This window comes from Stegastes partitus, unplaced genomic scaffold (genome assembly GCF_000690725.1).
Source record: "Stegastes partitus isolate 25-593 unplaced genomic scaffold, Stegastes_partitus-1.0.2 Scaffold150, whole genome shotgun sequence".
Classification (NCBI taxonomy): Eukaryota; Metazoa; Chordata; class Actinopteri; family Pomacentridae; genus Stegastes; species Stegastes partitus.
The window spans coordinates 315,608-341,554 of record NW_007577881.1 but is presented as its reverse complement, the minus strand read 5'-3'; the positions used below and the strand labels follow the sequence as shown (position 1 = coordinate 341,554).

The window sequence follows — 25,947 nt, the reverse complement described above, 5'->3', positions numbered from 1 at the left end:
AATTATGGTATGACGCTCGATTTATGATCGTGAATTCATAAACAACATGTGTTTTTTTTCTATTTACTAAACTGGATGTGTTCAATTCTCTGACTGTGCTGTGTTTTTAATTCGCTCCCCTCCAGAGCAGTGGTGCGTTTACGCAGCAGAGAGCGCTCCTCCATTGGCCAGCAGCGGTGCGCTCAGGCGGCAGCAGCGGAGGGAAATTCATCTGTCCCGTCCTGCCTCTGTGGAAGGTGGCGGAGAGGAGGAAGAGAAGAAGAAGGAGGAGGAGGCGGGGAGTGTGAATGGATGGGACTCACTCAGTGGAGGTTATTATGCCGAACAGACAGCAGCTTTCCTTCCTGGACTTTGCTCCGATGAACTGTGTAGAAGCGGCTCTTTATTCCAACAAATCGTCTCATTGTAAAAGGAAAACCTTTTTTGTTTTTTTTGATAAGAGAAGTGGTTTTGTTTGAGTGACCGGTGCCGGCTGCGGACAGACAATAAAAGTGGGAGCGATCGCGCACAACAAAAGACACAAGGTGAGAACCGTTTGTATTTTTATTTTTTACGCAAACAGCCAATTTGATCATAAAACACATCAGGTAGTGTGATCACCTGTAACCTGTTTGTTTTGTTGTCCTGCATTTTCAATATGTTGCTGTTTTTGCTCATATTTAGTACCTTAAAACGTGTATTTGAGATGTTTTCAACCTTTGAATGCTTTATTTTATGAACTGTTGCTGTATATAAAATGTATTTTTTACTCTTGTGATAATACACCATAAACTCTGTAGCCCACATGTGCTTCACCTGACTTCTGCTGACTGTCAGCTGGATGCTGACCTGTTGACATGTCAACACGAGCGTCCCGCTGATCAGAAAGGTGTGCTGAAGTTTCTCATGACCCCCCCGATCAGTCCTACCTCACCTGTAGACACAAGTGGTGGCAGATTGTTTCTCCTGAACTCGTACACTTTTTCAGAAAATCGAACTCTGTGCTCAGCTGGTTCGCTCTGCTCTGTGTGAATATCCTGTTTCCTGAACAAAACAAAGACTGGTGAGGCAGGCATGGCAGCCATGTGATATCCTGTATGGGTCTTGTGTCACCTCAAACCATGAAAAACAGCAGTGGGCTGGCCACAAACAAAAATACATTTCAAAGACAGCTCCAAAAATACACATCATAAATTATAGTAATTGGGCGTGACGCAGCGCGAGGATGTCTCCGTTTTTACTGCCATTCATTTGGTGTGACACAGCTCTGTCATGAGGGAACCCAGTGACAGTAAGAGTGATACTGAACAAAGGCACAGCACTGCTTTGTATAGGTGACTATATTGAATTTGTGCCTCATGAGAGCAACATGTGCCATCTTTCTTTCTCTTTCTGACGCACACACACACACACAAACTGCAAAGGCAGCGCTGCTTTGTGTTGACTTTAGTCTGGGATGTTCAGCTGCTTTTAATGGGGTCAGCGCTTCCGATTCAATAAAGCTATTAACCCTCAGAATATTCCAACGCCGCTGCACGCTCCACTCTGCACACAGGAGTGATTTGCCAATCGTGGTCCATTTGGAACCTTATCCATACACAAGGCGGCGGTCTTTGAAAGAGTAAACAAGATTAAAACGGCACAACCAGACAACCTGGACAGTGTGACCTGAGCCGGTGAAGTGTTCCCATCTCTCCTCAAGGCCCCTGTTTTGTGTCAAAAGTTCTTTATCAGCATTTTTTCTTTCCCACACATTATAATGCTGTTTGCATGGATCTGAATGAGGGCATTTATCAGTCAGGCTATGTGATACAGGTGTCACACAGGTTCACATAATTCAACACCTCTGTTAGAAAACAAAGTTCCTGCCAGACTGGTTCTCCTCACAGATTTCCTCTTCGAAGAAAGATCAAGCTCTTGATTAAAGTGTGCCATGTGATAGGTGAGAATGTAAACGGGGATCCTTCTAACTCACTTTACACATTCTGTTCTATGTGGAGCTAGTGATATCAGCTTTTATGTAGTTTATAAATGAAGTTAACCTACAGCAAGCAAAAAAAAGCTTTAGAATTTCTGTGTCTGAAGAGTATTTTCAAGGAGTAACGCTGTCAGTACAAAAATATCGAAGAAAAAACTTAAAGGGCCATTTCAGTGGTTTTGAATTTTACTTTCCTAAAGTTACGGGTTACAAAAGTGACATATTTAGAGAGAAACCAATTCATGACTTGACTTGACTTGAGCGGTACAAGCACCAGATTATAATATTCAAACCCTAGTGACATCATAAGGGGTATTTTTCTAGACTCACTGAGCGGAACTTGATCTGTAAAGTTGGTAGTGAGCAGCTACTGCTAAATGCTAAACAGCTGTTAGCTAAACATTAAGTTACAGCTTTCCTAAAATGCTAAGCTACTATATCAGCAGCACAAGTCGACAAGCGTTATTGTCAGCCTGCTGAAGAGTGTGCATCATACAGCAAAAGCCAAACTTGCTAACTTTAGCCATCACAAAAACCCATCGCAAAATCCTGTTAAAGGAAAATTTTAGTTTATTTCAACTTGGTATGCTTCCTTTTCATGTAGCTATCGTGGCTTTATGGATCATGCTAACTTTGTACCTTCCACCTCCATTGTAACATGTGCAGAAAAAAAAAACATGTACCGGTATAGTATGAATATTGCTCTTTGAAAAGATGCAGGGAGCTTGTGCTAATTGCCCCATTTGATACTGTTAAGTGTGATTCCTCATTTCACATAATCTCTCGAACAGAGGTGGAGAGTTCAACGTCAGCAAGATTGCGCAATAAAAACCGCAATAGTCCTAATATTAGGAAATACACTTGGTTGAAGTCACCCGGATTTATCCTTTAATTTGAGTAGGGACATGTCCTGCTGCTGATGAATGCAACTTTTCATTTGATGCGATAACCCACAGAAATGCCAAGCGAAACGGTGTCATACTCTTTGATTGACAGGGGATATCCAAGGCAAAAACAGCAGTGCAGCGAGTGCTTAGTTGTCAGAAGTGCAAAAACATGGATATTGTGGATTAGCACTTTCGGGCTTGATGCTGGAGGCCTAATTCAGGGCCAGGCACTGGAGTGTTTTCTAGTTAATGTGTTTGTGGGTCACCAGTAATCTATAAGCTTAGCAGTGGAAATCAATTCAGATCCTCAGACCAGGGGGGACATCTGAGTGAAGAGGTTATGTGCATGTTTAGGAAAATGATTTAGCCCTGAGCATTTTCAGCACAAACTTCAGCCCCGTTATGTTTGCTGTAAATGTCCTCAGTGGTTGTAGTGCTTTCTGTAACGTAATCACCGCAAACATGGCTCTCGCCGAAAGTTGTGTCAACAAGAATCTGTTCCTCAATTGGCTGTGAACCAGCTCAGCGGTGTGCAGACACTACATCTCTTTTCCTTGTTTCATGTCTGCTTTGTCCTCTCAGACAGGACATCCTGCGTAAAACAAAGAGTCTGGACTTTAGTTTCGCATGCAGAACACAGACATTGTGAAATTTCCCGCTTTCACCGTGCGTTTCAAAATTTACGATTCTCTTGTGCGAAGACTTTTATGGGGCAAAATACTATGGCTTTTTGTTTGATTTCTAAGGGATTTGGTCCTTTTAATGTGTGGCTGTAGTGAATAATGATGCTCAGAGCTGGCTGTGTTTATTTCCCTTCAGAATACAGCAGAAAAAAAACGCAAGCATCAGCCCCGGAGAGTGACTCTCAGCTGGTTGGCAATTCCTCTGGGAGCCAGTTTCCATATCATTTAGATAAAAGAGACTGCATTAAAACATGCTCCAATCTGGTTAAGGGCAGATACTTGACAGTTTGTGGACAAATTCCACTAAAAATGCAGCGTTCAAGCCCACCTCCTTATGAATTATTTAAAGAATGGACACAAGGATGGATTTATAGGTTATCCATGTGTATCAGTGGCTATTGACCCAAGCACTTCAGAGTAAAAGCTCAGTGTCTCAGGGGAATGTTGGAAGGAAATTAATCACAATTCCAACAGTGCGTGGTTTACACCAGTACAACAGCCGATACAAATTAGGTAAAACAGTCAGTTGGCAATACATCATTATTTACCTATTGGGAAAAATGTTTTACTGAGAAAGCTATGTTTCCTTCTTCATAGTATAAGCAGCTTAACTCAGACTGTGTGATGCAGTTGTCACAGAGGTTCATATAATTCAACACCTCTGCTCGAAGACAAAGTTCCTGCCAGACTTGTTCTCCTCACAGGCTTCCTTCCTTATCTCAGGAGAACCTCATTCAATTTCACAGTTCTTTAATATTGCTATTTATCTATAATATATCTGTTTGTACATAGTGATACAGTTGCCCCAACACTAGACCCCTAAAAATCAAAGGTCACAGGAGCAGTTACTCCAAGGCAAAGTCCACTTTATTGTCAATTCTGCCATTGGACAAGCTGGGAAAATGATTGGATGTCAGAAATGTAGCCCCTGTTTTACACAAGTTCCCATTATATACAGCTAATTTGATACAGCTGTGTGCTTTCTATGACCATAACGCTGGAATGCTGTTAATAACAGTATATAAAAAGCTGCAAGGTACTAGTAAAATTTCAGCCACTAGTTATTTTACCTGTTTTTGGTCAAAATATAATTTTCCAAAACGATCACTGCGACATTAAAAGCATTATTGGGCCTTTTATGGTTATGTATTGGCACCTGGTCAAGGCGAGGAGAAGCCTGAGGCCTTGTCTGATACTGGGAAAAGTTCACAGTGACGTCGCCGAAACCAAAAAACAGAACAATGGATGTGAACCTCGTTCTCTGGTGTGACAGTTCTGTGCTTTGTACACCCACCATCCACCTCAACCTCCTCTCAGTACTCTATATTTAGTACATATGACGTTGTGGGTAGACAAGGAAAAAATGTTGCCTGATGTTAATGTAATGCAGTCAGTGATTGTGTTTGCCAACACAGCATGAGTTGGAAAATACATTAGTTGAACAAAATGTAATTTCTGAGCGGGTTGCACAGATCATTTGGAGGCTTATTCCAATAATGCATGTTCTATTGCTGGAAAATGTCAAGGGCATTGTTGTTGTTTTCTAGTTCCAACACTAAGCAGAACAGTAGATGTTCATTTATTTCAGAATATGGACAGTAAATCCTTGTAACATGTGTCTTGTGTTTTTTACATTCATTCATGTCTGAAGGCAAAAGGAGAAAAGAAGGCGTTTAATTTATGATAAAAATATAAACACTTACATCTGTGTGTCAGACATGTTTGAATTACACATTACAGTCTATGAGGGACACAAAAACCAACAAAAAGATTTTAAGGAACAAAAGTTAAAGGTAATTTTTTTGTTTTGTTGTTGTGTTCCTCCCACCACCTAGATTTCCTAGTGTTCCCAACTTCCCATCTCAAAATGCTGCGGCACAGGTGGGCAGGTGAGATGTAGAAATGCTACCAGATCCAAGAAAGCAAAGCACATCCTCCTGCTGGGTTCACCCACAACCCGGGGCAGTGGAGGGAACCTTGAACCCAGCAGATCTATGCAGCGTTACACTCCGGTGCAGAATACCCCTGTTTTTGTTTGTGTCCTCCTCCTCCTCCTCCTCTTCTTCTTCCTCCTTCTCTTCACGTGTCTCTCAGACTGGGATGTAATTGCTGTGAGGCTGAGAGAATGAAAATAACAACAAAGCAAAAGCCCTCCACCACCTTCCTCTGTGTGTGTGTGTGTTGCTTTCGGCTTGCCTGGGAGGCTTTGGGAGTGATGGAGGGGGAGTGGTCTTGCCTGAAATTATGCCGCTCGTGAGCCCCTCTCCATCCATCCATCCGTTGCGACCGCTCTCCCATTTTTCTCTATTTCACCCTTAAATACATACTACACACAGATCACACACCAGGAGAGCTGCGGGGTGAGGATGTAGAGGGGATGCTAGAAAGCCTGAATGGTAATGATCAGAATGAGAGTCCCCACACGGCCGATGTGTGTAAAGTAAAGGAGGAGGGGCGGATGGAAAGGGCCTGAGCTGCTATTATTACCCTCTCAGGCTCAAATAGAGAGGTACATGGTGTCGAGGCTGGAAAAAACAACCGTGCTTCCACAGCAGACATACCCCACAGCCTCATATCCACGCTGATCAATACTGCTCAGCTCTTAAAACCCCATGTGAGTGTTTCACACATTTAGAGCCAGAAGGGATGGAGGCATGGTAAAGAGACACACTGGAGACTTGTGTGAATATGCAATGCTCTCAATCTGGCAACCCCCTACGAAGTAATTTCCTGTTGAGTTGAGTGTGTTTTTTTTTTTTTTTTTCCCTGAAACCATACCACCATAAGTTAATTTTGTTTGCATTGTATCTTCATAAAGAGCGCTTATTGGTATATTAAGACAGAGATGGAGGCTGGGTTCATCATTAATGGAGTGTTACCTGAGCTTCCTCATGCACCGGCTTAATAGGGGAAACCAACACCCCCACCTGGACTGATGCACGCTAGCTGCTCACAATACTCACAACCACTCACATCCCCTGCAGTTTAGAAAGACAGAAATCATCCAGCTGCAGTCACCTTCACCGCTGCAGCTGAGGGAGGACAGGGAGCAAGGAAGGGGAGGGAAGTCATTATCACCTGCCCCGTGGACCGAAACCCAGCACCCTGCTGGTCCACTCAGACAGGGCCAGACTGAGCTCTCTGACGAGGACAAAGGTCTGCGTGTTGGCTGCAACATGGAGGAAAGACTCTTGTGTCACAGTGACAAGGAAACCATGTCACGGGAAAACCTGTAACTCAATAGAAAAAGCCGTCTTTGATCTGGAAGGGTTTTTTTTTTCGAGGTTGCATTGTGCTGCTAAGAGGCCTTCCCTTTGAAATGCATGGGTTTGTCCTACATGAGTGTGCTTATGCCCTTTCACCTACTGTACTCTATTGTGTCAGCAGCGCACGTGGTGGTCACATTTACAGGCCTGCCAAGCAACAACTTAAGGTGTCTGTGAGCGGTGTTGGCTCCAAACTTTAACCACGGTTAGTCATTAGCCTGAAATGAATGATGTCAGGACAACATTTGCCGTGGACTGGACTTGTAGAAAGCTGATATGGAGGTGGTGGGCAGTTAGAACAGGTGTCAAGCTCACTGGGAGGAAAGATAATGCCGAGCGTCCCCCGGGGGAAGGCAGCGGTTGTTAGGCTGCAGAAGATGACAAGTGGTGTTGACATTCATGCAAATAAATATGTCTTCCAGACCAGGCAATGTTTTGAAAGTCCTGGTTGGTTAATGATAAGTTAATCAACAGAAACTATATAGAATCTTGATAAATGAAATGTCAGTAAAGGGAAATCAGCAAGCAAATTAGCAAATTTGATCAGTTTTATATCATCACAAATTGAAAATTTGGTGTTCGGTTACACAAATTGAGTTATTTCACAAAGTCCCTGTTGGCTATGTTATTATTTATTTCTCATACATTTTATAGCCTAAACTACTGGATGGGCCATTGTGAAAAAATAGTGTTGTTATGTACTATGAAAACTGTTTTTCATCACAGCCCTGCTTGTGGGATTGGACGGCAAAATAGTCACGCGTGAGACAAATAAACTCCATGTTGCTATTTTCATAATTCATATATTGCATTTGTATGAAATAGATTGTCACTTTATATCGTGTCACAAATTACAGTTGCTGTTTCAATGAATTAAGGGTATTGCAGGCGGTTGCTATTAATATTTCTGTTTTGATGAAAGTCAGTTGAAGTGGTTAGGCCTTTTTCACTCACTTGATTAGCAGTCACCCCTCACTAATTTGCTGTCCAGATGACTGATGAGCTTTGTGGATGACTAAAATGAAATTAGAGCCATTCCCTGGTATTGCTAATTCCATCCAGATAAACTTTCAGTGCCTACATTAACAAAAGCAGATGGCCTTAAACTACTCAGCCGTCCATTGTCGATAATTAGAACAAATTAGGTGCAAAATGAAAACAGCAGATATTGTAGTTATTTTGCTTTAAAAATATTTAATAATTTATACCACACATCATGTTGTTATGGCTTCGCTCTGTTTGTTTCTTTTGCTTTTGCAGTACAAAAGCTGCTCACACAATAGTAACATTCAATACCAGCTTATGACTCCACTTTTTTTTTTTATCTCTGTTTTGTTCTCCACCCACTGCTGATAAAATTATGTGACTCTTAGTCCCACTAGATTGACATTCTCTAGTTGCCGTTTTGTTGTGTGCAGGTGACATACAGTGGGCCACTCATAGTCTGTGTGCTGAAAACAGTCTCCTGTTGCAAGTTGTAATTGACCTAATGCAAACAGTTAGAGACGACTAAAACATTTAACAAAGTTATAGGTCCTAACACCAAAACAATGAGTGGAAAAATTCTAAAACATACTGTAGTACTGAGGGAAAACTGCAGGCTCAGACAAGCTCATTTTAAGCTGTCGCACTGCATTAAATCCTTCAACACTCTCAACCTGAATACAAATATTTAAAATTTATAGCCTGATATTTCATCAAAATCACTTTATTCTACGTGTTCCGTTTAAAATTTCGCCAACAGTAAACCATTGGCAGTAACCAAATTCAGTTAAATAAATAAATAAATAAGAAATTCTGCACTACTTGCTGCACCACAAACAAAAATTTTGACTTTTTGGTTGAACTGCATGTTGTGTTTACACTGAAAAGTATGGGAACAAATTTAAAATGTCAGTAACTTTATTTTGATACCCAGAAGACACATTTGAGTTCTCTTCACTTCTATTCATGGTTGTTCTGTTTCCATAGAGGTGCAGGACTTTATATTGCAGTGAAAATGAGCCTACAGTGAGTGAAGATGTGACAGGAGCGAAAAACACCCAGAAACTGCTTGGGGTTCAGAAGGCTACGCCATTTTAAATATGTAAACATTGATGAGTACAGCTGTAAGTTTTGGGAATTTGCTCTGACTTGGTGATATTTATTTCAGTTGCTATTCTCTTCTGTCTGGTCTTTGTTTCTTTGCTATTTGAGGTCAGCCGATTGGACATTTTCTGTCTTCGCAGCAACTCCACGAATATTTGTACAGTTAAAATTTTAATTTGTTTGCGTGCGATGTCTTTTCTAAGCGCTAAAATATTGAAAAGCAATGAGACGTGTTTTCCATCTGCAGTGTAGCAGCTGTTTTAGAATGTGTGACCATATAAACAGTAAAAGTGTTGAATTAGACATTAAAGCAGCAGCAGCAGCAGCAAAGCGGGTCCAGATGCCCTGTTTTAAGACTCTTTGCTCTACAAGCTCTACCTACTTATAAATCCCCAGTTGACTCCCGGTGAACTCACCCTCCCTTCAAATCACGCTATTTCATGAAATTGTTCTGACAATGCCGGCACCTTTGAGAGCTTTCATCCCATTGAGAGGCACTTGTTTTCATATAGCGGGATAAAAATAGAGGTTGGACATCATATTGGTGGCTTAAAACTGACAGGACAGTGGCAAGTATTCCTATAAGACCGCTGGTCTGCGTGTCAAAGTGGCGTCTGCTTGAGCCACACGGATTCTGTGTTGTGTCTGTACAGCACGGTGGCTAGAAGCGTTCACTGGTCTTACACATCCGTTGCAGTGCATGTGTTTGTGTAGCCAGATAAGGCCATATAACTGATGTGATTATCTGTTCAGTAAATTGGATTGGGAGTGATAAGCCAGCGGGTCTCAGATATACACATGCAGATATCAACTGCCAGAAGTCCACTAATCGCTGACTGGATTTAGACACCTCAGTGTGTCTGTGCAGTACATAACTGTATTAATTGATAGAGGTGTGACCCTAAAAGGCTTTTCTAGTGTTTATGACTACACATGTGTTCTGGACCCAGTTCTGAAATGATATTACAAGAGCCAAAGTACAATATGTGAGTGAATATCCACAAATATGATGTTACCAGTTGATTGTGAAGCAAACTTTTGCACTGTTCTTATATTTTCATATTTGTTAACTCAGCATGTGAGTGATGATTGTGATCTTTTTTTTTTTTGTGACCTTTTTCTACTAGATGTGTAAATTCTTGTATATATTTGTCTTATTATCTTGTTTTATTTTTGTATTAATATTTATTGTATTTTGTTCTTTTCTTTCTTCAGTTATTTTACTTTATTTCATTTTATTTTTTAATTTTCCTATTTCTATTTTTCGTGCAAATTCCTAGGGCGACACCAACAGCCGAAACCAAATTCCTTGTATGTTGTGTACGTACTTGGCCATTAAAGCTGATTCTGATTCTGATTCTGATCTGATTGAGTATATTCTGTAGATAGGTTAATCACAGGACTAAGAATTTCATTGTACTGGTAACTTTTTTTTATCACAGCATATGACAATGCAGCTTCTGAATCTTTAAATCCTGTTTTTAATCATGCTAGAGGTCCAGCTTTAAGGATGGTAATGTCACTTCATCCGCCATTTGGTGGGCAAATTTCTATTTATAAAGAAAAACCCAATTATTGGATAGAGTTCTACTGAATATATATGTTGAATGTAATCTTAAGGAGGAAAAGCATTCACTGGTTGTGGATGTGAGGATTTGTACTATACATAGCTAATGAACATTTAAACAAATACCTCATATTGAGCTCTAGGAAATTCTGACAGCATTTTTAGCATTTTCATACAATTTATAGACAAAACAATTTTTTTAAGCAAAGAAAGCAATAGGTGACAGATAATCAAATAATCAATACACCCACAAATGTATTCTGTAGCTTAAGTACTTTGCTCTCCAAAACATCATACTTCAAACAGTCGGTATTTTATGTGTGTGACAGTTATATTAATTCAGTTATTTATATCATAATATGTGGGGCTTTCTTCTCCTTTCAATAACTTCACCCCCTGCATAGCCTGAAGGCTCATTACAGACTGGTAGTGTCTCCTCCCCTCCCCACCCCCCGCTCTGCTTCATCTCTCCTCTATCTTTGTTTCACTGCGATGCCTGTGGAGATGTGCGCTGTGGCCATTCACATTTTCCATCACTTGCCTATGATATTGAAAACTTCTGACACAGGCTCTTTATGCTCCCTCTAAGAAATGTCTCGGCAAATCTGGTCTCCTACGGTCCCTCGGGGCAACATTTTGTCGCGGCAGACAGTGTGGGGCTGTTGGCTGACTCCGCGGCCTCTCTGCCCCCCCTCCTCACCCGTCCCTTCCCCCGCTCTGACCTCCTCCTCTTCAGAGCATCTGGGTTATGCACACACATGGTTTGTCGTGGCCTGTGGCCTCCAGTCTGCCCCTGAGCGCCGTCCTGTTACAGCACGAAGAGCTGGCCCCGAATCCCCAGACGCAGCCGACACGCCGATAGGTGCACGGTGGCAGCCGGGAGCTCCGGGCCTTCGTCTCTTTCCCTGCCTTCTTTTCTTCTTTTACCCCCCTGCTGCTGCCACACAAAGCCAGGCTTGATTGTACCGCCTAAACCAACACAAAAAGCTTTTCTGTCTCGCCATTCATTTGCCAAATGGAGCTCTATCACATGGTGTTAATTGGCTGTAATTAAGATGTCTCGTGGTGTCTTAAACAGATGCGGTGACAATTTCAGTCACGATGTAAAATGGCGACTTCTCGCTAACTGGCTTGGTTGTTCGTTGTCGAGGCCCTTAGGATATACTTTAAAATAAATAAATAAATAAAATAAAACAAATCTCGTTCCTTTTGATTCATTGCTCTCACAGAACATGTAAAACGATAGCGACAAGACAAGATGCATTACGTTTCATTTTCAGGATACTCATACATGAAGCCTGCAGTTGCAAAGCCCATTAAAAACTAGCACATACTCTATGCATGAGGAGATATGGCCTTCTTTCATGTTTTATGAACCTGATCTATTCATCTATGATGTATGATTACAAATCATCCTCCGATCAGGTAGCGTGACCTCTGACAGCTGCTCCTCTTCTAACTACAAGTGACAGTCAGGAAGCCTGACAGGCGTGCGGCAGGGTCGTGTGAGGAAAAGGCTGTTATAAGTGGGAGTGAACCGTCCTGCGTCTGTGTGTGTTTAAGCCATACAGTCCAGAATGTCTTCCATTCAGCACGTCAGCTGCAGTCTCAGTATGTGGTAGGACTCGTCAGCTGCGGGCCCGTGTGGATGACAGCTGTTTGCCTGCCCTACTCAGGCTCTGTTATGATCACTGGGAGGCCTTTCCCGTTTAGACTATTAATCTACCACTTACTGTACACGGTAATTGCCATCCCATGTTGAAATGTGCCCGGGGACACGATACTGTGATGATCTTGGCAGCGTGGCTGCCCCTGTCACGCCCTGCCTTGTATTCTCAACAGATTCAGACCTATTAACACTGAACTTCTGGGACAGAACAGAGCTAAATTGTAATAGGCTGTCTGTCTGTACTCTTATTAAACTTTCAATCCAGGCGTTACAAGTGAAATGAGGCCCTTATATTAAGAGAAGAGGCATGACATTGGCATAAAGGTAATAGGAAAACCCTCTGGACAGAATAATTTACCACACAATTTCCAGCACTGAAAGTATTTTTTTCTATTTGTCCCGGAGGGTTGTGTGACACTCAATTTCCCCATCTGCTGGCTATAAAGAGGCATCGCAGCATGAGCGCTATATATGTCAGCTACCGCTTCACTTCCACAACAATTGATTGTGCTCTGCCTGAGGGAGATGGTGTAACAACAGCTTGAAAAGAATGAGCCCCTAAGTGAGCAGAGTCTTGTGTGCAGCACATGACTTGTGTGGAGAAATGGAGTGACAGCAGAGTGACATCAGAGAGGGTGACGGACCGCCGCGTGAGGTCATGGCAACGGCTGCTGTGCCAAGCTGGAGACAGGGAGAGGTGGACACTGAGAGACAGAATAAGGTATCATCAGATATTGTCCCTAAAATGATATTATTTAGGAGAACTTTTTCTTAAAACGATCAGCTTCTGTGACATAAGAGCTGAGAAAAAGTAAATTTGCCATTGTGATCACCAAGAGACAAAGAATCCACATTTTTTTGTGGGTTGATATTTAACACATATCAACTAAAGCTGCTATAATCAATATTTTTTGGCCTGTAGCTCTTTGCTTTCATTAATGACCCCCGACTTTCCTGTCTGGGTTCACTGTCATTACGCCGACCAGCTTTGCTTCCAGACAGCAGAAAAGAGAAGCGCTAACAAACCAATTGTCATGAACGTCCAACACCAGACAGCCAACAGTAGCAAAGAGATGTTAAAGACGGTGCTGCATTTATCTGGCTAAGAGCCAGATATTTCCCTCAAGAGCTGGTAGAGAATATAATACTCCAATTAGTATGGGACTTGCATTTGCCTAATTGTTATTCTGCTGGATGTGTATCAGCAGCTGTGCTAAATGTAGGTTCATATCAAGTTTATGAGGTGCTGCGTTTGGCTGAGGCGAAGGTATTAAAATACACTCATTATTGGTGAAAGAGCTGTATGTCCTAAATTTGACAAGAACTTTTAAGTCAGACAGACTTCTTTTTTGTGTCTTTTCAGGGTTTGTGCAGACAGTTAGTTCCCATAACAAACCCAGTGTCCCATACAAACATATTGAAGCTAAGAGCAGCTAAAAAGACCAAACATGGTTTATAAAGACCAAGGCAGAGCTTAAAGGAACTTGCATTGGCCTAAAAGCTTTAAAAGGATGCTCATGTTGCTCCCTGTCTGTTTGATGTGTAAGTGTGCAACTGTAATCTAACATGCCAATATTATAATATGTCTTATGTATTGTTCTATTGTCCTCCTCTGGAGAAAAAGCTGCTAATGAAGGTTTAATGGGAAAGCATGTGCAATAGGGACGCATCTATATTTATAGTTAAAGCAACCGCATAGCTTCAAAGCTACATCTGAATACGGACGCTTGTAAACAGATAACTAGAGCGTTAGGAAGACTGCTCTCGAATTTTTCATTTAGTGCAGGCAGTTAATAAGCGTTTTACCCCTGAGATGCCCCCTCCCGATCGTACACTCCTACAGATTGATTCTAGCTGAGGTCGTCACCCCTTGCAATGTATTCAAACTCCAGAGTGTGGAAATCAACTTGGATCATCCGACGCCTGCAGGCATTCTGCATATGTGTTGTGTGTGTGTTCACAATAAGTGTGAGTGTTTCGCAGTAAAGACAATGCTTTCATGCCCTTACCATGAAAAATAGATTGTTGTGTTTCAATGCACTATATATTTTGCAGTCTATGACGTACATACACAATAAATGTATCTTGATTTCTTTTGAAACTAGAGTTCTGACTATGTGAAATTTGCTTTTTTTTTTAGTTTTTACAGAATTCCACTATGCATTTGCAAGGCATTTGTGGAAAGCTGGCAGGTTTATATCTCAGAAATGTGTCCTGCAGATGCATTTCGACCGTGTGTATGTATTAACATTATGTGGACCTGAACACGCTGTTCTCCTTTACACACATGGACATCATGTGTGTGATCAACAGCAGCAGTGTCCACCACATGTTGGGCCCGCTGTGGCTCCGGGCAGCTGTGGCCGCGCTCGTCTGTCCGTGCTCATCATGGTCAGGTTGCATCTATACCTTCAGAACGGGTCCCTGCCAACGAGTCCTGCCCTCCAGAAATAGATACATCTGGTTCATGCATTGCTGGATCACAGCGTCGGCAGTATGTAATCCGGTTAGGACACTGTTTTTGCACTTTGAAAAGGCTTTAAAAGGACGACAGAGGAATGAAATTGTCTCCCTGGAATTGTGTTCAGTACAGTAACAGCACATTTGCAGTGCAATCTGGTTAAAGTCTTTACATTATTATTCTATGTTATATTTAGATTTCTTCCAGAGAGCCTCCGGTGTTTGGTAAGAAGCTTAGGCTATGACATTTAAAAAATATTTATAGAGGAAACTCACTTCCAACCAGAGAGAACCTGGGGTTTATTTTCCATACGTTTAAAGGAGTCATCCAACCTTTTTTTTTTGGAAAATACACTTTCTCACTTTCTTGCCAAGAGCTGAATTAGAAGAATGATACCTCTGTCTTGTCTGTATGGTATATTTAAAGTTACAGCCAGCAGCTGACTGTCTTAGATTACCATATAGACTGCTGTGGTATTGATCTCCTCTCAGACTGTTGTAAACCTTGTCTTTTAGAAGTACAGTCCATGGATCTGTTTGTGCCTGGATGACGCACATTCACACGCTTCCTGGAGAATTGCTTATAATTCTGTTTTCTGTGAAAAGGCCAATGTCACAGCTGCTGGATGTAGCGTCTTCACTTCCTGGCACAGTAATTGATGTGTTTATTTCCAACATGTGTGCTTCGGGGTTGATTTACATGCACGCATGAACCGATTGGATGTAATCCCGATGGGTGCTGAGATTGTCTTTATTGTTTGTTTGTGTAGTGTAGGATGACTACGCACAATCCTGTAACTGGGAGCTGGATGGAACCGCTCCACATGCCTCCTCGGTAACAGTTGATGATGCAGAAAACAGCATTTAAAAATTCAAGCCTGCTTCTCTTACCTTCGCCACACCTTTCCTCTGTGTTATTATTGCAGATGTAGAGATCACAGCCTGCCCGCTCCGAGACAATTACGCTGATCATGTTCAATGAAACAGCGCCGTGTTGACTGTGCACACTTAAGCACTCTTGGAAACTGGGGTCACATAAACAAACAGGCGGATATTGTTTCCAGATGGACAGCAACACGTCGCTGCTGTGAGCTGTTCTGTTGTCGTCCTCTGTATTGTTTTTCTCAGTATTCTCAGAGCTGTTTGTCTGCATCAGGTGTTCAGCGTGTGTGCGACATGCGGTTATTAATTGCAGCTGCGCAAAGGAAGACGTCTGGTTTGGAGTCGCAACAGTTTTACATTTTCACCTCAAAGCTTTCCTAAATGTTGGTCCCCCCCCCCTCCAGTTTCACTTTTAGTTTTGCCTTGTCAGTTCTACCAACCCTGCTGATTCGAATAGGACCAATTATTTTTAGCGTTTCTACAGAACATAATGGGTGGGAATGTCTGGTCTCCTCAGGAAATTGCTCCCGCAACCCAGACAAAGTGACAGACGATTCCCACACCCTTTTTTTAGACAATGAAACTGAAATACATGCTGGAATAAAACAGTAATATAAAAGATGAAATCATTCCCCCCCCGAAACAAAACAGAGCATCCTCCACATTATATTACTGTGAGCCGCAGAGGAAAGTATTTATGACTTTAGAGGTTGAGTGGCTAGCCGGAGTTTGTTTCCGTGTTTGTATACAAGTGTGTTTATGTGGAGGGGAGCCTCTGCAGCAGGGGCCTCATGGTTCTGTCCTGCCCTCCCCTGCACTCTATGAGGCAGTGTTTTGGACCGAGGCCCAGGACCGAGCCTGAGGCACACTGCTCCGCTCCAGCCTCTCCAGAGCGCCGACTCTCACTGACATTACATCAGCTGGGGAGACATAGTAGACCAGTGTGTGTGCGTTTTGCTCCTTTCAGCTTGTTGCTCTGAAGCAAAACAAAGTGGCCTGCAGATCACCTCCTCTTGTTCTGACAGCAAGAGGTGTCATCAGTAGAAGCAGATATTAGCCAGCAAGGAGAAAGTCATGGCTGTTCGCATTATACGTGGAATGGAAGACCTGATGGCATCGAGCAGCCAGCTCGTCTGGAGCCTGGCGCACCAGACGCTGAGGAGGTGGTACAATCGTGGGCTGATGCCCTGTAGACGCATCCTAGAAGCCTGGTTCAGGATTGGAAAATGCTACCAGGTATGACAGCTCCTTAAGCAGAGGCAGCATAAGTAGTTTCAGTAAAAAGAAAGAACGGCTCAAATGTATCAGGTTTTAGTGGTTGACAGCATTTGTCATCAATTACTGGATTGAATTTTTATGGCTTAACTTTCCTTTGAGTGAAGTGAGTCAGTGCTTTTTTTCTCATCTGGCTTATTAGTTGTTTGCATGTGTTTATTTGTATGAATGTGAGGAGGCGCAGGCTGCCTCTTGGAAAGTCTGTTTTTTAACAAGGGTCCTTCTCCCTGCACATATGGCAGTCATTTGAAAAGCAGCATGACCGGCCGTTTGATCTCACTGTCTGGCTGAGGAGGAGAACTTTCAAAGTTGTCTTTGAAATGCATTGTTGCTGGAACACCTGAACGCTGCCTGTGTGGTTCACATATCCTCCTTGCATGCCTTCAGTGTAGACTTGAAAGTGATCAGGTTGCTCTTTTTTTGTGATATACGAACACAAATTTCCCTCTTTGACTTATTTCAGAAATTAAACAGAACACCTGACACTGCTTTCTCTTTAGAGGAGATCACAGAAATAACACAATGACAGACCAAAGTGCTTATTTTTATAGTTTATTAGGTGAAAGTACAGTGGCAGCCTAAGTTATTATTATATTATTAGTGATTTAACATGTCGTCAGTGCAAATGTTGTAGTTGGCTGGGTTGGACCTTGTAATTGCTTTATATACTCATCATTAATCATATGTTGTAACATTTTAATTTCAGCAAAGGGTTTCAGTATATCCTTCTTTAATGTAACACAGTAGAAGTAGAAAGTCTCATTAAGTGGATACGCGCTTGTAAATCGTCCCAAAATTCCACTTAGGTAAAGAGTTTCTGTCTTTAACTTTGTATAGATTTTTCCTGTTACTCATCAGCTCAGGTCGTCTACGCTCAGCAATGTACTGGCAGCTTAAGACCTTGACTTTGTCCTGTAATTAAAAAAGAAAAAAGAAAGAAGAAAGAAAAAAGACATGACATGACATGATTTTTGTGTATTTAAATAGTGTATCAACTGTAAAAACAAACAAAACAAAACAAGAAAAGCAAACTTAACATTTACTGATATAATAAGAATTTTTTTTTCTTTAAAGAAAAGACATTTGCTATTATTTATTGGTCCATCCTTTTTTTCTTTTTTTTTAAATAGGACATATTCTGTTATTTAACTGTAAATTTATAGTATAAAAAGTAAAAATGATAAATAACATACCATTGCAAAAAACATACTGGCAGCACATAACTTGGAACTTTTTGACTGTAATTAAAAAATGGAAATATTGTGTTAAATTTGTGTAATTGATAAACAACAACAGCAATAAAAAAAAGAACTTTTCTGTCAGTTGATGATGTACCTACAGTGATAACAACACTTGTTAAAAAAACATTTTCAAACAAGTCTTCAAGAATTGATTTTTATTAACTCAAAAATATTTCATATTTCTATTTAAAAAAAGACTAGAAATATGTTATTTTTCCTCCAGTTTGTTCCAGGTTTGCTGTTTCATTACATTCTCTTTTAAAATTATAACAAATATTAACTAATAACTGATGAGGTAATTTGAAAATGTACCTCAACAGAAATACACCTGTGACTCTATGGACAGTTACTGTTAAAGCACACAGTCCTGCTACTGTTAATGCAGCAATATTTCTTATAGTGTAGAGTTAATTGGTGCAGCAGTAGGTTCCAGGCCTGGTCAGAGCTGCAGGGTGGCCTCACTTGAGCCTGAGCAGGTCAGTGGCTGAAGGTCATGTGAAGAAAGCACCATCAGGGCTCCCTGCCCGTAATGACACGGCTTCAGGGGGTGACCTCCCTGACATAGTGGTGACTCGTGACCTTTCTTTTTTATCATCAGGACCTCACTCTGAAGCTCAGGTCCTCACTTCAGCTGGACTCAAGGCAGTGTTCTCTGTCAGCCTTTGAAAAGAAAAAAGTAGATAGTCAAGCTTTGTTAGGAATGTGTACTTGATTTTTTTTGATTATTCACAGGATATACCATTATAAGGAGTTTGTTAATGTTTAATTAGATGCTTTATATCTTCTTTTGAAACTTGTTATGCATTGGCACAAAGAGAAAAGACTTAGGGATAAAGGATTTAGGATCACATGCACAGTTTTTAATGGTGAATCTGAGGTTCAGTGGCTGGCTGCAATCAGACTGTTAACTGAAGGCCTTTGTCTCTTTCTCTATGTTTTGATGTCACTGGTTTACAACAATACAGCATTGATAGATAAGCTCTTGGAAGGATTGTGGCCTAGATAGCCACAACAACTCAGGAGAGCTCTGCTGTAGTGACGAATCCTTGTTTAAACAATGGCAATTACTGTCGTACACAATCATTGTTCTTCTTAAGACAAACTCTGACTTGTGGATTTATTGAGGTAGGCTTCAGTAGTTTTTTTCCACACTGTTTTTGTCAGTGACAGAGATTTCGCCTCCTCTGGACCACTGAGATATGAAGCTTAAGACCGCCCCAGCTTGCAGCTTACAACATACTTGGACATGCAAAAGAAGGAGTGGGTATGATGTTAAAATGTGGTGCTTGAGAGCAGAAGTTAGCATAACACCAAGTTAGTGTGGCTGCAAATGTAGGCCTTTGTTGAGGAGTCCAGCTCTGCCCGCAGAAGCATAAATCTCACTGAGGTTTAGGGCGTTGAAAAACAACAAAGTGGAAAAGTAGCTTGTGCTATATAAAAAGTGAAATGGCAGCTCTGTTGTGGTGTCGAGAACAATATGTCCTGCTAGATTGAAGTTTAACACCACACCAGAAGGCGTCTTCCCGCCCTGCGGTCACAGTGACTGGACGCTAACATGACCCTCACTTTCCAGCACCGAGGCCAACTAGTTGGATGGCACGTGTTTTTCACTGGAGTCACAAAAAAAAGCATCCTGGACACATTCTTTGGCAGAAAAAAAGCATCCAGTCGACATGAGCATGCATTCTTGGCACCGAGTTTCTGAGATCAAACAGTAGTAGAGTACTGCTGTTACTACTGTAACCGGTACAAAGTAGGTTTGAAGAATTATGGAATCAGAAAGCAGCTTTCTTACAGTTTCTTCATGTTTTGGACTAATTTGCTCTTCTACTATAAGGCATTAAAGCCACTGTGTGCTATAACGACGTGTATATTACAGAATTTGTGAAGTTATTGGGATAGATAATATGTTTTGATTTAAAAAAATGGAACAAACCGTTGTCAAATTCATATATTGTGTGGATTTATTCTACGATATCAGACGTTATTTGCGTTACACTTTTTATACGTATTGAATGTAAACAATTTAAAAATGACAGACTCAGTTTAAACAGGAACTTAGGACACACTGTTATAAATAAACAATTAAATGTAATAAATTAACTGACGAAACACCAGACAGGTTAAGTCAAAATGCAGTAAAACAAAAAAGACAATAAAAAACATATATGAGACTTGCTCCATAAATTATGTGGCATCTAGCAAAAGAATTAAGGTTAGGGTTGTGAAATTTTGCAATGTTCCAAAGAATGATTAATGTTTATCAACCCTTAGGATGCTGGCAGGTGGATTTACCTTTAGACTGTGCCAGGTTCTATCCTCCTGTTTACTGTCTTTGTGCTAAGCTAAGCTAACCGGCTGATTTTGGTGGCTTTATATTACCTGTATAGACTTGAGAATTGTATTAATTCTTTCATTTAACTTCGGATAAGAAACGAAAGCGCTGACTTACCAAATCTACCAATGCAAAGGTGGGTTTATGAGGTGGGGTTGTGCTGTACAACTCTTAAATGTAACATGTAAACACAGGTTAAGCGATAGAACAGTGCCCCAATCCACAATGCCACAATACTTATAATTTAATAGTGTCACAATATTTCAAAATCTTGCAAAGGGCATGTTGGAACAGCTTAACGTACTGAAATATGACTAGATTATGATTCATCAAAGCACAATAATATTCTTCCTCTCCTTCCACTGAAAGGTAATACTGCTGACTGCACCAGAATAAATCTTTATTCCGTTCGTCGGAAACAACGGAGTTGGAATTCAATTAAACCGCGAACCTGGCCTTCATTGTCTTTTCGTTTTGTTTTCTTACAGGAGAGGAAAACGTGGGATGATGACATTTTAGTGATTTTCATTAGAGCAGTGTTGATGCAGAGGAAGGATGTGTGGGTGAAAATGGACAATAGTGTGTATGGGGGACTAAAAACAAAAGAATCTCCAACTCTTCTTGTGAGGTTCTCTTACATGAAACGGCTGATTTATGGCTAGAATTTGCACTTCTCAAAACAAATCAAACAAATGAGGGTGATGTTCTTGTAATGACTTTGATCTTTTGGAGCGTGGGTCCCATATGGATACTTGCCTAGTGGCTCTTCTTACCTATTCTTTCAGCACAAAGACAAACGTGACACTGAGGTGAGTCACTGTTCAACTCTCAGGAAAGAAGGAAGGCTTTTTTTTTATCCCAGGGCGGACACAGTGGAGGAGCAGCTTTGAGGGGAGAGGCTCAGGTGGAGGGGGGAAACAATGCGCTTATGCAATGTTATCTCGCAGGAGTTGTCATGTCTAACGTCGTCTTTTTCCCCCCTGCAGATGACAGAGGGCCGTCTGTGCCAGGTTCACCTCCTCGATGGCAGGAAGCTGGAGCTGCTGGTTCAGGTAGCGTTGATTAATTTTTTTGTTTCATTGGCAGGGAGTGGATTTCTCTCAGATGTACATTTGTTTTCCACCTTCTTAATTCTTTCTTGTGTTTTTTTTTTTTATTGCTCCTGTGTTTTATCCTTTCCAGCCCAAGTTGTTGTCCCGTGAGCTGCTAGATTTGGTGGCCTCACATTTTAACTTGAAGGAGAAAGAATACTTTGGACTGTGCTTCATAGACGACACGTAAGTACACTTCCTAACACGAGAAACATTTTAATAACTACAAGGTGAACTGGCCTCAAAGGTAATTCTTGTTTGAGACAAGATGAAAGTGAGAGGGGGGGATGAAAAATGAAGATAACAGTATTGCATCATCTGATTTATTCTTTTATATCTGCTTAGTGGCCAGAATAACTGGCTCCAGCTGGATCGTAAAGTCCTGGATCATGACTTCTCTAAGACTTCGGGGCCTTTGGAGCTCAAGTTCCTTGTGAGGTGAGTCCTCTCCACGTAAAAGCTTGCCAAATGTGGAACAACAGAGTTCTTTATCGGAAACACCAGCCTATAATGATTAATAAAAATCTCTGTTTGACGTATGCAAAGAAGTTGTCTGCAATCAAGGTCTGTTTTGAAGCAAGTTGTTGTATTTGAGGGCCTCTTTAGGAGCCATGGCGTGTTGTAACCAGCAGGTGGCAGTAATGAAACACACTTTAAGTCTTGTGTTACTGAACATGATAAAGTATGTGTTTAATGCTGAAAGGCTGGCAAAAAGACTTTCTATTTCAAATAAGCCTTACTGACCCAAAACAAACTCTTCACAGGTTTTACATTGAGAAGATCACCTTCTTGAAAGACAACACAACAGTGGAACTGTTCTTCCTGAACGCTAAATCTTTAGTGTTCAATGTAAGTGATTTTAAAACATTCATTTTTTAAAAATATGTCTTATGTAACCAAGTTTGCCATTTAATTAAGCTACGAATAGATTGTTCACAATAGCCTCATGCACAGATGCCTCCTCTAACTAATAATCAGTATTCTTGATGGGTAATACTATAGATTCATGAGAAACTGACGGTTAGATAGTCAAAATGATGCACAAATACTAGATTAATCACATGGCTCAGTGTTTTCAGATATAGCATGAATGTCATTTCTTATAGAAAACCCTACAGTGTTTTCATGACTTCTCATGCTCTGTCCTTGCTGTTGCTTTTTGCATTTCTTTGTGCTAATATTTTATTTCATAAGATGCCCGTTTTTGAGTTTGTATGTGTCTCAAAAATATTTCTAAAACTTAAATATACACCTACAGCTCCTTGAGATCACATATAGCAGGATAGCAGAATGATGCTTTCACGTACTGCTGGGAATTTTTCTAGGTCATGGTAAGCTAATGAGGATATTATCCAAGCCATGTGTTCTTGTTTAACATTTATTCAAACAGAACAAAGACCTTATAGAGGAGTGAAGATTAGAGGGGGGGGAAATACATTAAAGAGTGTTACTGCAGACGTGGAGTGCTGAGGGAACGAAACTCTACGAGGAGCACTTGAAGGCAGCGTGTGATCAAACGTTGCAGTGCAGTTTTTTTTCGCGGGGAGAGCAGACTGGTCACCATGGGAGACGGAGACTGTTGAACCTGCTTTCGGACCGTACCACTTTTACCGAGGGGGCTGTAACTTCAGGCAGGGTCTTCAACCAGGCTTTCTGTGCACCGCTGTGCGTTTTACTTTTTAGAGTAAATCTCGGGGTAACTCAGGAGCTGAAACACGCGTTAAATTCTCGCCGGGGACAGTTTTAAACACCGTATTGTCTCTGCGGCAGTGGTTCAGTCGGTAACGGTGGGACCGAGGTACGGGACGGGAAGGTCCACTCTTAAGTCAAGTGTTTCAGGCAGACTGCACTTTGTGTATGTTTTGTAAGAACCTTTGCCAATTTTGACTGTTTTTTACAACAGGAGACCATCGAAGTGGAGAGTGGAAATGTTTTCAAGTTAGCTGCGTTCGCATTGCAGGTAAGAAAGAGTTTGTCGCAGCCGTTTTCAGGCAGAAATTTTGTCACTCACCCGCAAATGTGAATAAAGACAGTCGGGGCACGCAACATTTGAAAACAGTTGTCTCTTGAGGGTGCTGTGGTCGCAACTATTTTCCAAAAAGCTGAACATGTATGTTATTATTAACCTCTAACACGACATTGTACTTCGAGCTGGTGTGTAAGCTTTTAGTTATGAGTTAAATTAAATATGTTGATGTTTAGTCGTGTAACGGTACCTTTGTGTAGATTGTGCAGGTAGCTAACATTAGCATACTGGTCATTCTGATAGTGATATGTTTTCAAATTATGCTATTAATAACTACGTTGTTTTCTTATTTTAAGGAGGCCAAAGGAGATTACACCAGGTAAGAAGTTATCAATGTTGAAATTTAAAAGCTCTTTTTGAAATTAAAGTCTGACCAATAGGTCTTTTGTCACATCAAGTACACTTTTTATTTAAAACATGTTTTCGATAAGAAATGCAGAGTTAATGTGTTTGCATTAAATTGTCAGGCTAAACTGTATATGTTTTTGTCTTTTTAATACATTACTTGTACTAGCATGTGTTGGAGTGAAGAATAGATATAAAGATATAGATGTTTGGCTGTATTGGCACACATACATATTTTTTATGAGCTAGAATTTGCATTTGTCTGCAGATTTTGCACAATCTAGAAGGTGTTTGTTGCTTGATCACAACAAGGAAGCCAGATTGTTTGATCAGTGCTCAGTGTATAAATGATGGCTGTCTGTTAATGAACAACTTGACTTGCTCAGATTTTTGTTATATGTTGGATTTCCCTTAGTTAATAATTCCCTTGATTTTGCTCTTGTGACATTGAACTGAACCCCTGCTGGCATGCTGCCATCCACATGGTCCAGACGTTGCCTTTAATGTTAGAATGTTCTGAGCTGTTCTCACACTGTTGTCCGTCAAGGCAGATGCACTCTGTTTGTACATTTAACATGTGGAAAACAGTGTCAGTTCTTTTTGACATGTTGTGATTGCGTCATCTCTTAGCAAATGTCACATACCCTGACAAACATGGCCTATGTGACACAAGTACAAACACAAGAACACTGTGTGCATGATTTGGTCCATGACACTGGTGGGAGATTTTGTACTAAACCTCCATAATCTGTTCACTTGTGTTGATAGTATTTTCATTGTGGGCCTTGCCCGCAGAGACTTGACCTGCTGATGAGGTATGCCGCTTTTTTTCTCCAGCTACAGGAGTGAAGGGCATTAGCTGCCATTAGTAAACACTGCTCTGCCTGATTGAGTGACTGAGCAAGTCCAAGCAGCAGAACCTGTGGTTGTGCTGTCTCTTTGCTTTGCCTCTAAAGGCCTCTGTGTCCATTATGCAAACACAAAGATTTGTGCTCTGTAAGGAATAGTGCTTGTATGCTTTGAATGGTGATATATGCAATGCTGAAAATGCAGTTTGACCTCTTGTCAAGCCATTGCCTTTGTTCTCTTGCAAAAAAAGAAAAACGCAACTTGGCTGCATCTACTTGTGCTCATTAAGCGCTTTATTATTTACAAGCACGACTGACCTGATATATATTAATTACTCTTTATTACGGCTTCATTAGGGATTTATGCCTCAGTGTTTTGATTTAAAACTGCTTTACCCTGACTTGTAGTGTGCACAGTGCAGTCTAAACTTTCGGATCATGTGGGTGTGGGGTTGGGCTGTACTTTGTTCTGACTCTGAAAGCACAATAAAAGATAACTGGCCAACAAATCTGGTTGAAGCAGTGAGAATGGGAATCTGTCCAAATCAAGCTGTCCTTCTTGTTATTTGCGTAGATGGCCATTTCCTTATGGACATTCTGATAATGGTTTTTAACTTATAAAGTTATAAAACACTTGGCACACATGTTCTGTTTCATTTATCACCTCCTCTGGGAATAGAACTTGTTTCCTTGTAAGGGCAACATATGTAGAAAATGACAAAATAAAGTTGTTTTCTGCAGATTTTTCTCACTTTAGCCCAGCACCCCTCCATCCCACCGCGTTATCTAGTGCTGTTATTGAATTGGTGCATCCACCACTGTCCTGTAGCCATATTTCTCATCCCTGTCAGTGATGTCCTTTATTTCTACTTCTTTGAGAGAACAGGCGCAGTAAATCCCATCATGAAGCGTATGATATAAATGTGTCTCCTCTCACTGTATCAGCAAAGGGTCCTGGAGCAGTAAGATTAGCTGTGGAGGAGTCAGGGAGCCCTCCTCCCACAGCCAGCTGCCTTAAGAGGGATGAGCCAGACCGACTGTCCAATTGCAGACAACTTGGCGTCAGGAGGACTCACTGTAGTCATGTTATTGTGGCCGTGTGGGCCGACCCCCTGCTGTGCATTGAATTAATGCACCATCAGGTTTCCCATTGTACTCCTAATGTGTTAGAATTCCCTTTGCTGTGTTCGTATTGCATTGGATCTTGTGTTGCCATACTGATTCACACTTTATTGCTTTTGCTTTCACCACCTGCAGTTATAATCCACAGCTGAGTGCAACATGTTGCAACTGTTCTCTGGGGGTTGATGGAAAGCGTTGTGGAAAA

The 25,947-nt window shown here is 41.2% G+C and overlaps 1 protein-coding gene across 5 annotated transcripts in view; it reads left to right on the top strand.

Moving 5' to 3' along the window:
* The first annotated feature begins 279 nt into the window (after positions 1-279).
* frmd4ba (FERM domain containing 4Ba) overlaps positions 280-25,947 on the top strand; it is a 43,512-nt gene continuing 17,844 nt past the window's right edge. For 3 of the 5 annotated variants that reach the window (XM_008279234.1, XM_008279233.1, XM_008279235.1), the window contains exons 1-7: positions 280-524; positions 21,297-21,362; positions 21,493-21,587; positions 21,747-21,839; positions 22,166-22,250; positions 23,305-23,361; positions 23,724-23,746. In XM_008279234.1, coding sequence (XP_008277456.1) covers positions 21,297-21,362; positions 21,493-21,587; positions 21,747-21,839; positions 22,166-22,250; positions 23,305-23,361; positions 23,724-23,746 — 419 coding nt within the window. In that variant the 5' untranslated portion in view covers positions 280-524. The remainder of the gene's footprint in view (positions 525-21,296; positions 21,363-21,492; positions 21,588-21,746; positions 21,840-22,165; positions 22,251-23,304; positions 23,362-23,723; positions 23,747-25,947) is intronic. The other 2 variants (XM_008279237.1, XM_008279236.1) reach the window with 2 other exon arrangements.